This window comes from Hipposideros armiger, unplaced genomic scaffold (genome assembly GCF_001890085.2).
Source record: "Hipposideros armiger isolate ML-2016 unplaced genomic scaffold, ASM189008v1 scaffold_4, whole genome shotgun sequence".
Classification (NCBI taxonomy): domain Eukaryota; kingdom Metazoa; phylum Chordata; class Mammalia; order Chiroptera; family Hipposideridae; genus Hipposideros; species Hipposideros armiger.
The window spans coordinates 3,035,186-3,048,684 of record NW_017731354.1 but is presented as its reverse complement, the minus strand read 5'-3'; the positions used below and the strand labels follow the sequence as shown (position 1 = coordinate 3,048,684).

The following is a 13,499-nucleotide window of genomic DNA, read 5'->3' as shown; positions in this document are numbered from 1 at the left end:
CATGGTCCTCTCCCCCGTCTCCCCCACCCCAGGTACAAACCTCGGGAGAAGCTGAAGGTGAACTTTGGGACTCCCGAGTTTCTGGCCCCGGAAGTCGTCAACTACGAGTTCGTCTCGTTCCCCACGGACATGTGGAGCGTAGGCGTGATCACCTACATGCTGTGAGTGCCCAGCAGCCTGGCTGCCGCTGGGCTGGGGGTCACCTGTCCTTAGACGCAGCCAAAATTTGAGTGCGAGCCATTTATTGGGGAGTTGTGCCCAGGAAGCCCCAACAGAGAGTGGGAGGTGGGGTGGGGAACAGGGCAGTCAGCAACCATCGTGGGCAGCTGTAGTTTAATCGTCGGGGGCTCTGGGGTCCAACGTGGAACGTTCCCGCAGAGTCATTCCATCTGTGGGGTGAGGGACCTGGGGTACGGACAAGAGTGCACCCACTCTGATCAGTTGCTGCTTGTGTGCTGATCCCAGGGGCACTAACTCCCTGAAATGTTCCGATCCACTGGAGAGAAAGCGCTCCAGCAGATAAATGCAGTCTGGGTGGGGGCTGGAGTGCACTGAAGCAGTGAGGAGGGGTCAGCGGGCAGGACACCCATCACCCACCCTGCTTCCTGTGGGCTGAGAGGTTTGTACAACTAAACACCCTCCTCTCTGTGTGGCCTGCCCTCGCCGGCTCTCTCCTCAGAGGCGTAACAGAGTCATGCCTTGCTCTGGGCTCACCACTGTGGTGTCACTGCAGCTCCGTGTCCCCACACTTAGTATATGTGTGCTGTGCCAGGAAGCTTGAGGCCACACCCAGGCCAGCCAGATAGGGTGTGCTGCCTCTCCTTCCACTGGAGGAGCCGATAAGGCCAGTTTTCCTTTGGCCCCTGAGGCCTGGGGAGTACCTAACCCCACCTGGCGTCTCAAAGCTGTGCTAATTAATGTGTGCCCGATAAATGGACATACTGGGTAGGCCCCAATTGACTCTTTACATCAGGGTAAGGGGAAGAGAGGAGAGCATGATAGGGGGTTTATTCGAATGCTCCTCCTTTCTTCGATTTGTCAATCCTTCCACGTCTGCCCCTGACCCCCACCCCCCTCCTGTGGGACGTAATGGGGGTGTTGTTCATTTAAGCCCTCTTGGCTCTGGTTAGCTCTGCTGGAACCTTGTAAGGTCCCTCTCCACCCTGTTGATGCGTGTTGGCAGATGTGGCTTGCACATACTGACAGTCCTTTCTCTCCTCCGTAGACTCAGTGGTTTGTCCCCATTTCTAGGGGAGACAGATGCTGAGACCATGAACTTCATTGTGAACTGTAGCTGGGATTTCGATGCCGACACCTTTGAAGGGCTGTCCGAAGAGGCCAAGGATTTTGTCTCCCGGCTGCTGGTCAAAGAGAAGAGGTACTTTTATTGCTTGTCACTCACCAACCATTCTGATGGCGACCGGGACTGGGAAAATCAGGGCTGCTGGTTTTCTTCCCGTGGACTGGTTCTGTCCAGGATTTCTTAGGCTGCTACTTCTTTGGAGCAAAAAAGGTAGCAGGGAAAGTGACGAAGGAAATCAGTTAGGAAACACAACGAGCGGGAGCAAATCTAGCTAGAGTTTTAGAAAGGACCAAATTTAGAAGCTGGTCCTATTCCCAAGTTATCACTTGTAATAGACTAGTGTGGGGTAAAGTTGAGCTATGCAGATGTTATTTCCCAGAATAAAGGCCAGAAAACCTCATTTCTGGATGAGGAAGGCCTGCTTAGTTTTCAACAGCTGTCACAGTCGTGGGTGGAGCCCTCAGCTGTCTGATTCTCAGACATGGGAAGTAACTGCACGCGACCCAGGAATGAGGCCCAAGGGTCTGGGCTCTGAGAACGCATAGTTCCCTGGCCTTCACTCTCTTGTTTTTTTCTGATTGTGAAAAGTATGGGAGGAAAAATATTTCTAATTCAGATGAACCAGCTGACGTTACTCTGGAAGGAGAGGTGAGCTTCTTTCAAGGCTCATGATCTTTTACTTCTTAAGAGCAACTCCAGGCACAGCTGGACTTCCTGCAGCCCTGTCTGGACCCCCCCCACCCCCACCCCACTCCCTGGGAGGTGGGATAGGTCCCTCTACAGAGCTCAGGGAACATCTGGCCTACGACTTTCTTCCTGACTTTCTCGCACTTCTAAGGAGGGGAATTTTAGATGCGAGGAGTTCCCTTTTTGGGAATCTGCCTAAATGATTAATCTGGTCCGCTGACTCAGGCATCCCACCCAACTGAACTAGTGTTTGGACAACCAGAAAAGGCAGCACCAACTAAACGTCTCGTCCATGTTTTATTTCTCAGCTGCAGGATGAGTGCCACACAGTGTCTGAAACACGAGTGGCTGAATAACTTGCCTGCCAAAGCTTCAGAATCCAAAGTTCGTCTCAAATCCCAGCTATTGCTGCAGAAATACATGGCTCAGAGGACGTGGAAGGTATCTTTTTTTTTTTTTCTGTAAAGGCAGCATTTGTCTTCCTAATATATCCTTTGAAAGAATGGTAGCTAAGATTTTACTTACATTTTGACTCTAAATAGAAAGATTAAGGGAAAAAGAAAAAACCCCTCTTACGTCAAAACCTGTTAGCTTGAGTGAAAAAATACCACCGACCAAAAATGACTGGCATGAAAGTGGCATTTAGTTTGTACTTATGTGGACAGTTGAAGTGACAGAATTAAGTTAGCACATTTTCAGTAACAATCGTAGTGGGTCGCCGGGAACTAGCTGCTTGTAGCTTGAGGTACAATTCCTCTATGTTTCAGAAATAGGGGCTGGGAAAGACTTAGTTAAAAGCTTTATAATTTTGTTTACAACAGGACTCTTTGGTACCAAGGACATAAAATCTATCTTAAAAACCATTGTCCTCCAGAGAAGTGACTTTCCAACATTTTGATATTGACTAAGATCCTTGTTAAAAAACAAAATTCTTCACCTAGAGAACCAGTACCCACGTGTCATAAGCTTGCACACACTTACGAAGCACAGATATCACATTTGCCTGACAGAGTGTGATGCACCCTGATATTTTCTATTCTGTGTTATTTGGTTTCAATCAAAAAAATCCTGGTGGTGACCCACCAATTTCATGACCCACTGGTGGTATGTGAGTCACAATTTGGAAACACCGTGCTAGGGTGCTCCCTCGTTCATGTAAAAAGGATAACATATTTTCTCACTTCATATCTGCTCCAGAAAGGCCCCTGAAAGTCACGTGACTGTTCTATAATTGTGCTAGAATTTTCTTTTTCCCTCTAGGTTTTCAGTTTTAAACAAACCCAAGTGCCTAACTTGCTTAAGTCCTTTTATTGTTTCTCTTAAAACAATTGGTCTAAAATATGCTTCCCCCCCCCCTTTTTCCCCTCTCCTTATCTCAAGAAACATTTCTATGTGGTGACTGCTGCCAACAGGTTGAGGAAATTTCCAGCTGCTCCCTAATGCTCGCTCTGCTGCTCCCACGGGCGATTGAGACCAGTGGTGAAGTGATGACTCAAGGTTTTAAATAATCTGGCCTTTTACTAATATTGGTTCCACTGATTTTGTAAAACAAAAGGTTACGGCTGTTGCCTTCCTTGTGAGTGAAAAGTGGCTGTAAGAAAAGTGACTTGAGAACTTTTTTTCTGCCTTTTAAGGTCACTAAGTTTGAAATGCTGTGTTTACTTTCCAAATATACCTACTTTGGGTGATAAGTGTAGGCAGTGCAGTAGGGAGGTAGGGAAGCTTCTATTTCGCATATGTCACATTGAAATTCTAAACATTGGAGGAGCCTAGAGACTGTTACACGGGGTGTGTTATTCAGCATTATGTCCTTCAGTACAGAGAACGCGTAGGCTTTGGATTTACTCCGGTGTGCCTGGCGTTTTTCTATGTGGCCCGCTGTGGTGTAGAGCTGCGTGGGGTGAGGCACCGGGTCTCAGGCCTCTTCTGACTTGTGCTCCCTTTTGAGAATCAAAACGTTCCTCCTTTAACAGTGTTTATAATTTCAAAAGATACCAGCTGTCATGGCTACATCAGAACAATGGTCATTTTGAGAGTACTTTAAAAATCTGTACCCACCGCTGCCCTCTCCTCATCCTGTCATCCTGACGTTGGCAGCCCCACGCCGGGTCCCCCACCTCAGGCATGCATCTGTGGTCCTAGTAAGTCTGGTACCTGATATGCCATGTGGGAAAGAGGCAAGAACGCAGTGACGTCAGCTTTCTGAGACACACAGAATGATGATACCTCGTGAGACGACAGGGACACCGTCCCCTACTGCTTTTATGGAGGATGTGCGACTTTCAGCTCTGTCATTTAGCTGACTTGTAAAATGATTAACAAGGAGCACTCTGCTATTCACAAGTACACAATCCTTTTAATGTCCTCGCTTCTACCTGATGTTTGTGCTGTTTCCGACCTCTCAGGTCAGCAGGTTGAGGGGGAGCTGTTAATTAGCCGTGCAGCAGTCTCGTAGCCTTTCAGGAATTTTGTCCAAATAAAGACTTTTTTTGGCAGAGGACAGGGATGTGGGGAGGGAGGCAGAACGTGGAGAGGTTAATGCCGCTGCTACAGTTCTCCAGCTGACCATCCTCTGGAACGCTCACCCGTGGGGAGCTAAGATTCCAGTCCAGCATGTCTAGGCCTGCCCCAGGCCGGCCCGCTAACGGATAAACACCAGAGCTGGCTGCGGGGAAACCTCCCTCTCGTGGGGGAGTAACAGGGAATTGGTCAAAGGCTTTATTTTGAAGCATCAGTTACCGCTCTGAAAAAGGCTTTTGAGGGCAGCCTGCAGGAGGCGCTAGAGAGGATGGATAGATTCTAGTTTTATCTACTATATATATATATATATATATATATAGTTTGGTTCTTGGGGAGTGGTCTGAACCTTCTTCCCCAGACAACTGTACTTAGGTACCATGATCTAGAATACCATTGTCCAACAGAAATACGACATGAGCCCTATATGTACTTTAAAAATTTCAAATAGCTCCTCCAAAAACAAAAGCTTGGTGACATTAATTTTAATAATTTATTTAACACAAAAAATCAAAAACATTATTTCAATATGTAATCAACATAAAAATTATTAATGAGATACTTTATATTCATTTTTTCATACTGAGTCTCCAAAATCTGGTGTATGGTTTATACTTAAAATACATTTCAATTCAGATACGAGGTTTTCATCAGACATACTTAATTTGTATTTAGATTTCATACAGTTTACTGTGGAAAAATATACTCACATACTCAAGTTGTTCGAAACATCTTCAACATTTTCTAATAATTGAATTAAACACCCATTTTTACATTTAATTAAAATGAAATAAAATTAGAAATTCAGTCCTGTAGTTGTTATTTGCTACATTTTAAGTGCCTATGAGACACATGTGGTTAGTGGCTTCTGTATTGGACAGGACAGATACAGAAAGAATCCTTTATCAAATTCTAATTATTTTTTCTTCCATATGCTGTTCTTTATCTAGAGAAACAATTTCTCTCCAAAATCCCCTTGAGGGGTGTATTTAGATCAGGTACACACAGGTAATGTGGATTTTAGCCTCCCTTATCTGAAATTCGAGGGAGCTTTTATGAAGCTTTAATTTTCTGGATATTTTTAGTTCTGTACTTTGCTGGTGTGTACTTAGCTCAGAGTTTTTAGATTGCTGCTGTGCCAGTATCATCTATGTCTAATGGGACTTTTCCACGTGAAGGAACAGTCACTGGACAGTGCTGGGCAGAGAAACTGTAAAAGGTAGTCAGGACCCACTTTTCTCACCTATCGGATTGGTGACAGTATCATGGAGAAATGGAAACTTTCCACTCTGGGTGGATGTGTATCAAAATAAAAGCCATGCCCACACTTTCACCCAACAATTCCATTTCTAAAATGTATCCCTCAGCAATGCTTGAACGAGTGGACAGATTTATGCAAAATGATGCTTATTCTAGTAGTGTTGCCAACGACACAGTGAAAACAGCCAGTGGGTTTAGTTCACTAAGTTTTGCCGCATCCATATAGGGGATTCCTTGCAGCTATTAAAGACCCAGCTAGATGCACTGACCGCCAGCTTTTCTTTTTTCTTTCTTTTCTTTTTTGGTTTCAAACAGAGCTAGGATATTTTGGGAGAGCTTGTTTGAAGGCAGTGATTTGAAATTAAAGCTATTTCATAATTTTGCTCCTTTTCAGAGTTACGGAGAGGGTAATTAAGTTTAAGCTTCAGCCCCTTCTGAGGGGTCCTTGCAATGTGTTCACACAGTCGTATGTTTTGCAAATCCAGAAAAAGTAAGGTGGTCCCCCAAATTATATAAGCTTCTAGCCCCACAAAACCTGCTATCAAATCCAACCCTTTTAAGTAATCAGCAACCCATGGGTTAGCTCATTTAAAAATCCGTGTGTTGATGTAAGGAACATCTAAACCTGTATGGAATTTCTATGAGTTTATTTTAGCCAAACTGACGACATACGTCAGGGAGCAAGATCTCAAATGCTCCCGACAGCCATCTTTTCATTACAAGAAAACTGTACGACCTTTATATGGCATCATCCCATTTGTGGAGAGACATATGCTTATACATGCATTAACATTTTCTAGGACATGGAAGAAACTTAACAGTGGGGAACGGAAAGTGGGTGATAGGGCAAAGGGAATTCCACTTTTCACTGTAAAACTTTCTGAATCGTTTGAATGTTTTTTTTTATAATGAGCATGTATTGCTTTTATAATTAAAAATTAGCAACCCAGTTGTCATGTGTGGACTTTGTTTTGACCGTGATTTGAGCAAACAAACAATAAAAAGATATTTTAGAGACATCCAAGGAAAAAATAATTCCAAATTGCATGTGTGGTGATAGATTACCTATTGATTTTGTGAAGTGTGATGATGGTGATGTGGTTGGTCACCATGTAGGTTAAATGACTTCAGGAAAAAAGGGAGATAGATTCAAAATTAAGCAAGTGTTAGGTGTGGGTGATCAGTGTATGGACTCATTACACTGTCCTCTTTACTGTTGTATATATTTGAAAACTTTCATGATAAAAACGCTTTTAAAAGTCAGGGAAGCCGTGAGGAACTATTAAAGAACTGAGCTTCCAAAGTCTTTACAACAGTGTTGAAACACACGGACTCAGTAGGCAGCAAGCTTCTATCACTGGGAGTGTCTGAACGTGTTGGAAAATTGCTGTGGAAAGAATTCCTGCCCTAACAGGACATTTGGACAAGATTCCTTTAAGAAGTTCCCCTACTGCCCAACCAAGTACCTACTACGTTCCAGATAATCAAAATAATTACCACCACCTACTTTTAAGGCATAGAGGGGAACATCAGAAACTGTACTTATATTTACTTTTATGGAATCAACAGTGAAAAAGCAACCTAAGAAATGGGAGAAAATATTTGCAAATCATATATCCAATAAAAGGTTAATATCTAGACTATATAGAGAACTCCTACAACTCAACAACAAGAAAAAAACCCCAAACAACTCCATTCAAAAATGGGCAAAGGACTCTAGTAGAATTTTTTTCCATAGAAATACACAAATGGCTGAAAAGCACATGAAAAAGTGCTCAGTAATCATTAGGGAAATGCAAATCAAAACCACAGTGAGATAGCACTTCATACCCATTACGATGGCTACTATCAAAAAACCAGAAAAGCAGTGTTGGCGAGGATGTGGAGAAACTGGAGCCCGTTGGTGGGAATGTGATATGGAGAACAGTGTGATGGTTCCTCACACATGTAAAGCTAGAATTAGCATGTGACCCAGAAATCCAACTTCCGGTACCCACCCAAAGGAATTGAGAACAGGGTTCAAATTGATATTTGCACCCCCACGTTCACAGCAGCACTATTCACAGCTGCCAAGAGGTGGGAGCAACCCAAGTATCCATGGACAGATGAGCGGATCATCAGAATGCGGTCTGTCCACCCAGTAGACGATTATTCAGCCTTAAAAAGTTAGGACATTGATACCTGCTACAACGTGGAGGAAGCTTGAGGACATTATGCTGAGTGACATAAGCCAGTCACAAAAGGACAAATGCCGCATGACGCCACCTATATGAGGTACTGAGAGTGGCCAAATTCAGAGACAGAAGTGGAATGGTGGTTGCAGGCGCTGGGGGAGGGGATGGGGAGTTGTTGAATGGGTTTAACGGATAGTCAGTTTTGCAAGATGAAGAGTTCTGGAAATCGGTTGTGTAACAATGTGAATGTCCTTCACATTACTGAATTGTACACTTAAAAATGGTTAAGATGGTAAATGTTGTATTTTACAATAAAAAAAAAAGTGAATGTGCTTAATTTTACCTGATGAATCGATAGCTTCTGACTGAAAGCTAGAAATCTAAATCTTGGCACCAAATAAAAACAAATCATACCTACTTAAAATAAACGAGGAAAAGACTTACTTATTCGTTCTAGGTCAAAGTAGTAACAAGAGCTGCTATTTAGAGAATGCCTTCTAAGCGCCATGCACTTTGCAAATATTACCTTTAATTCTCACAAGGTAGATAACAGCTCCATTTTATAAATGAGGAAACGGGCTCTTTACGCCTTTGGAATAGGGTGGCAGTGGCAGAGCCAGAATTTAAATGCCAGTGTGTGGTTCAGTCCCCTCCACCACAGGCTGGCTGGACATTGTGCCTGCTGGGATCACCTGTGTGGCATTTCTTTAGCCTTCGCCTGTTCAGTGTCACATTTAGCACCCCAGGTATGTGCAGCAATTATGTCTTATAACAGATCAAAAACAACCAGTCATTGATAACCATTCTGAATAGGTTTTCAAAACTTGGATGCAGTCACTTTACTGCATTCTTTGTGGAAATATTTAATTAGATCGTGGGTTCCTAATTTTAGTTAAAGTCATGTCTGGCGTGATACATCAGAGCCCTAGCAATTGTCCTCCATAAAGGCCCTTGCCCATAGTTGTAAAGTAAGCACTATTTAAGAAGGTTACATTTTTCAGTTTGTGGATATCAGAGAAATAAACCTTGATCCATTTGGTTAATATGGTGCTAATGTGTAATTCATTTATGTGAGCCTCTGAGTTTCTCTCTCTAGTCCAATTTTTACTAAATACTAATAGCAGGTACTGTGCCAAATGTTCTGCTTGGATTCGCTTAGAACGCGTCCAAATGAGGGGACACCATTTTTAGTCCCACTTATGGGAGAGGCACAGAGTTAATGGTTTCGCAGGTGAAGTGGCTGAGCAGGGTTTTGCCCGGCAGTGACGCCGGAGCCTGTGCGCTCTGTGTCCAGCCACCTGGCTGTCTTCCCCCGAGTAGAAAGCTCGCCAACCCTAACCCCCAACTGACGACAAAGGCACTTGAATACATATAAAAAAGCATTTATTAACTTAAGTTGTACATAATTGATTTAGCCAAACCAAGAAACTTAAGTAAAACCTCTGCGACTCCGTTCAGCCTGAACTTCACAGGACAGGACAGCCTGGATGGGATACGAGACCTCTTTTGCTTAAAACGTAAGAGTGAAATGGCTCCGATCCTGTTCTGCAGGAGTGCAGAGCTGTGGGGAGCCAAGCCGATGCCAAGCAGGCATTGTGCTGAGCCAGTCGGGGCCAGTCTGCTGCCCAGAACTCGGCCCCCGAGCGGCTTCCTCACTACTGAGGCAGCAGCTAGAAAAATCCAAATACGATTCCAAAGCCGAGGTGGCGGATGCACTGTCGGTCTGTAGCACCCAGTGGTCTGGAAGCTGGAGTCACTCTGTGGTGGCCTGTTGTGCTTTGGCAGCATTTTCCAGAATTTTCCTTTTCCACTCTTCATAATCCTGCATCAGATCTTCATCTTCTTGCGGTTTCTGTGGGACCTCGACTGCCTTCTCTACTTCTGTGAGAGAAAATTTTCAAAAGTGTTTCACAATTCTCATGTTTGCAAATGAAGTAAGGAAGAAAAAAGGAAACTTGTTGAAAGTATATAATCATTACTGCAACAGGGACACCGCAGCCCACACGTGAGCTTCTGGCTCTCACACCCCAAACACTCCAAGACACCCCGATTTGAGCAAACATTCGTCAGGCGCTCGCCTTGGGCCTAACAGGCACCGAACCAAGCACTTGCACGCCGCCCTCACAGTTCCATGAAGTGGCTGCCGACTTGAATCAGCTTTGATAGATTTGGAAAGCGAGGCTCACAGGAAGTCAGTGATGCCCCTGAAATTACAGAGCTGGCGGCGGAGAGGCGGGATGTGCCCCTGCGCTGTGGCTACAGGTGTGTTCTCAGACGAACATCTGCTAACCTGTCACTGAAGCAGCACGTGACAGCTCACCGCTCCAACCCCCTGTCCACTATCCTGCTGCGCTAATGGCGGTCTGGCCAGGGTCAGGACACCTTACCCTTTGCTGGACGTTCAGTCACTGTCTTCTTTTTCTTCCGGGGTGGACTAGCTGAATCTCGAGGCTCTCCTTTAAGGAAAAGACGTGTCATCAAGGTGAATTTTCTCCTGTTCCCAATGTCAGTCTTTGAGCATATTTGAGATGACAAAAACTGGAGACCTTGACTGGCCCAATCCTAGGATAAGGAGAAGCAAATGACCGTTCCTGTCCCTTGGCTTCTCCTGTCACACTTGAGAATCACCGCTGCTCCAGCTTATTTGGATAGAGGCTGGCATTTAACACTGAAGCATATTAACAGAGAATCTACGACATTTTCGAACATTCCTGAAATAAGGAATGAATACTCACTGTTCATCTGCTGCCCGATCTTCTCTAATTGTTTACATAGTCGATCAAATATGGCTTTTTTAACACCAGATGTGGCTACCATTTTATTTCTGTCCACTTTTAGCTTTAAAATCCTACAAAGAAATTTGATAAATTACTGTTCTTAAGACCAGTTGTTTTTTTTAAATGCCTAGGAAATCACAGTGGCTACTGTTTTAATAACTGACTTCGTAGTTATAAAAGGTAGATCCTGAAATCAGAATGCTCAGCTTATATGGACGCTGCCCCTTGGCAAGTGCACTTCCGGCAAGACTAGTTCTAAACTGTCAGCCATTATCGACAGAAACTGAGAAGCTGGTACTGTGGCCACTATTCCTAATGTCACTCAAATGGAAAACTAGGCTCTCAGTTGAAATAAATTAGAAGTGCTATGTGGGAATGAGCAATACATTTGTGAACTGTGGGCTTCTCTGAGTGTTCAAAGGCACACTTACTTGCACGCGGAAAGCAGGGCAGCCGTGGTGAAAAGTGGCCTGGATAAGTCAAGATCCACTTGCTGTGTTTGTGGCAGATGGGACTCGTAGCTGAGGGAAAGCAGTGTTTGCAGAATTATTGGTTAGAAAACATTTCAAAGGGGCTGAAAATGCAAGTCAGAACTTAAAGCTATTCAAATGCATGATATACATCTGTCACTTTACCAAGTTAGTTTTTAACCCGACAGTGGATAATTTTGCTTTACGTATCAGTATAAATTTTCAGTGAAGGTTCTTGATGCCTCGTACCTTTGTAGTAACTCTGCAGCCATGTTCACTGCTTCAGTGCAGCTAAACTGCACAGCTAGGTCTCTTATTCCGATATTAGAATTCAGGCCCAGTAAACACTCCAGAGACTTAAGACAGCTCTGATATATCTTCTTGTTCAAACCAGAAAGTTTAGTTGAATAAGCCTTTGAAAGAAACAACACACATGAATCATAAAAATCCTAAGTTCTATATAGCAGTGCCTTAATTTTTCAAATTAATAAATTCAGTCTGGGGCAAGTCACTCTACCTAAAGGTTTAGCTTTGGTCGACAATTCAAGTTCATCTAGAACAACAACGTGATAATAGCCAGGCAAATTCTAAAACACAAGAGTTTTGAGGGGGTTTATCTAGTCCAACTAGAAATTAAAACGTATGATGCATCTTTGATGTTGCAGTAGATCATTCAGACCTTCAAAGGGGCCTACTCACCCTATCCAGAGGACACTTCATACAGGAGGCTGCAAGGTCCAGGCACATGACCGCACTGCTGGTCTCTGTGGTGTGTGCCGACAGGCCAGTACACTTCACCTGGGACAGTCGCAAGTACTCCTCTGCTTTCCTGGTTAGAAGGGCAGCATGCGCACGAGAACGCTTTTCCACAAGTTTGCCCAACACTCTGGTAAACACTGACTACTGCCTGGTGGCCTGCACCTGAAGCCTAACTCCTGTGCAGATGCACGGGGGCTGGGAACGAAACGCACATCCTCGGAGGAGGACGGGGTCCTCTGACTCCAGACACCGCTTTCAGGCAAAAGTAAGTTCTCCGGTGCTTCCAGAAAGCAACCTGCCTTCATCCTTCCGTTCCCGGAGCAAGCAGGGCCTATCCCGGGATGTGCTTTTAGCCCTTCCTCTACCTCAGTGGTTCTCTAATGCACAAGGCAAGGACCTTGGGGCTTGTGAGGACAGGCTGCTGCTCCCATCCTGAGTTTCTGATCAGTAGGCGTGGGGTGCAGCCCAAGAATCTGCATTTCTAACAAGTGTCAGGATGACACGGAAGCCCCTGGTCCAGAGAACCACTAAATGATAACCAAATCCCAGAGGTCTTACTTCGTCTCTTTTTAAAGAAGTGCTCCCCCATCCCCTTCCATTCCCTCCCCTGACTGTCCAGGCACCGGGCCTAGTCCTGCTGTCCACGCTTTAGCTACAACGGGGCGGGTACCTCCTAGCGTTCGGGTCTCAGCGCAAAAGGCACCGCCCCTCCAAGGCCTTATTTGCATTTTTTATTAAAGGCAGCCAGCCGCCAGGCCGCGCTCTGCGCCCCCCCTCCCCCCAGTCGTTCTGGCACGTCACCCCGCTTGGTGTTATATGTAGTTCTTGCGGGGGGGGGGGCTGTACCCCGTGTGTGTGGTTCACCGCTGCAAACAGGCCGTCAATAAACGTCTGAGGAGGAACCGAAGTTCTCCGACTCTTCCCCTCTCCCACCAACGTGCGTGGCACGGCTACATGAGATTTTCTTGAGATGGGGACTAAATCCGCAGGAGGTGCGGGTCTCGCTTGGGAAGGACCCACGGCCGCTGAGACGTGCGTGGCCGTACTCACCTCAGCACTCTGGGCTCGGCGATGCCCAGTCGCGACGCTAGATGCGGGATCAGCCCCGACTCCATGGCACCCACTAGAAGGACACGCGCGAACAGAAGCGACGCGACGAAATCCGCGCGCAGACGTCGCCACCGCCAGTGAGGGCCAGGCCCCACCTCTCTGCTCTATCTGGATTGGTTGGGACAAGAACGAGAGCCCGCCTTATATACCAATCCTGGTCTCCCCTCTGCGCGTGCGCACCGCGAGTGCACACGGCAGGGAAGGGCGAGTGTGGTCGAGCAGCTCACCTTCCTTCCAGTCCTCCGTTATTGACAAGTTCGACAAATGCTGCCTTTCCCTCTTGCTGTCTCCTTCCTGGCGCCGAGCGAATGCCCCCTACTCTGCACCGCCCCGCCCTCGCCCACACTGTGGAGAGACTGGCTGGCGCCTGGGTCCGTCAGTCCAACGATAAGTGGCAAGGGCCAATAAATATGCGAGACTTGGATTCCTAGAAGCGGGCCAA

The 13,499-nt window shown here is 45.6% G+C and overlaps 2 protein-coding genes across 6 annotated transcripts in view; one reads left to right on the top strand and one right to left on the bottom strand.

Annotated features, from left to right (window-relative positions):
- MYLK3 (myosin light chain kinase 3) overlaps nucleotides 1-6,719 on the top strand; it is a 36,676-nt gene extending 29,957 nt beyond the window's left edge. For all 4 annotated transcript variants that reach the window (XM_019643112.1, XM_019643105.1, XM_019643094.1 and 1 more), the window contains exons 10-13: nucleotides 33-161; nucleotides 1,226-1,378; nucleotides 2,299-2,431; nucleotides 3,371-6,719. In XM_019643112.1, coding sequence (XP_019498657.1) covers nucleotides 33-161; nucleotides 1,226-1,378; nucleotides 2,299-2,431; nucleotides 3,371-3,430 — 475 coding nt within the window. In that variant the 3' untranslated portion in view covers nucleotides 3,431-6,719. The remainder of the gene's footprint in view (nucleotides 1-32; nucleotides 162-1,225; nucleotides 1,379-2,298; nucleotides 2,432-3,370) is intronic.
- Nucleotides 6,720-9,329: 2,610 nt separating this feature from the next.
- ORC6 (origin recognition complex subunit 6) lies at nucleotides 9,330-13,448 on the bottom strand. Of its 2 annotated transcripts, none has more exons than XM_019643073.1 (8): nucleotides 13,285-13,448; nucleotides 12,998-13,165; nucleotides 11,888-12,017; nucleotides 11,438-11,601; nucleotides 11,150-11,239; nucleotides 10,677-10,789; nucleotides 10,329-10,397; nucleotides 9,330-9,822 (listed from the first exon to the last, which is right to left on the bottom strand). In XM_019643073.1, the coding sequence occupies exons 2-8, from the start codon at nucleotides 13,060-13,062 to the stop codon at nucleotides 9,695-9,697; spliced, it is 759 nt and encodes a 252-aa protein (XP_019498618.1). In that variant the 5' UTR covers nucleotides 13,063-13,165; nucleotides 13,285-13,448; the 3' UTR covers nucleotides 9,330-9,694. The 2 variants fall into 2 exon arrangements, 1 of the variants encoding a protein (XP_019498618.1); XR_002124043.1 differs by having other exon boundaries at nucleotides 9,792-9,822; nucleotides 10,329-10,503.
- Between the last annotated feature and the right edge of the window lie 51 nt (nucleotides 13,449-13,499).

Excerpts from the sequence above, each read along its gene's own strand:
- ORC6 (XM_019643073.1), bottom strand. The coding sequence starts at position 13,062 with ATGGAGTCGGGGCTGATCCCGCATCTAGCGTCGCGACTGGGCATCGCC. Across the intron at positions 11,240-11,437 it reads GCTGCAGAGTTACTACAAAG|CTACGAGTCCCATCTGCCAC; the intron begins GTACGAGGCATC and ends GCTTTCCCTCAG. Across the intron at positions 9,823-10,328 it reads GACTGAACGTCCAGCAAAGG|AAGTAGAGAAGGCAGTCGAG; the intron begins GTAAGGTGTCCT and ends TTTCTCTCACAG.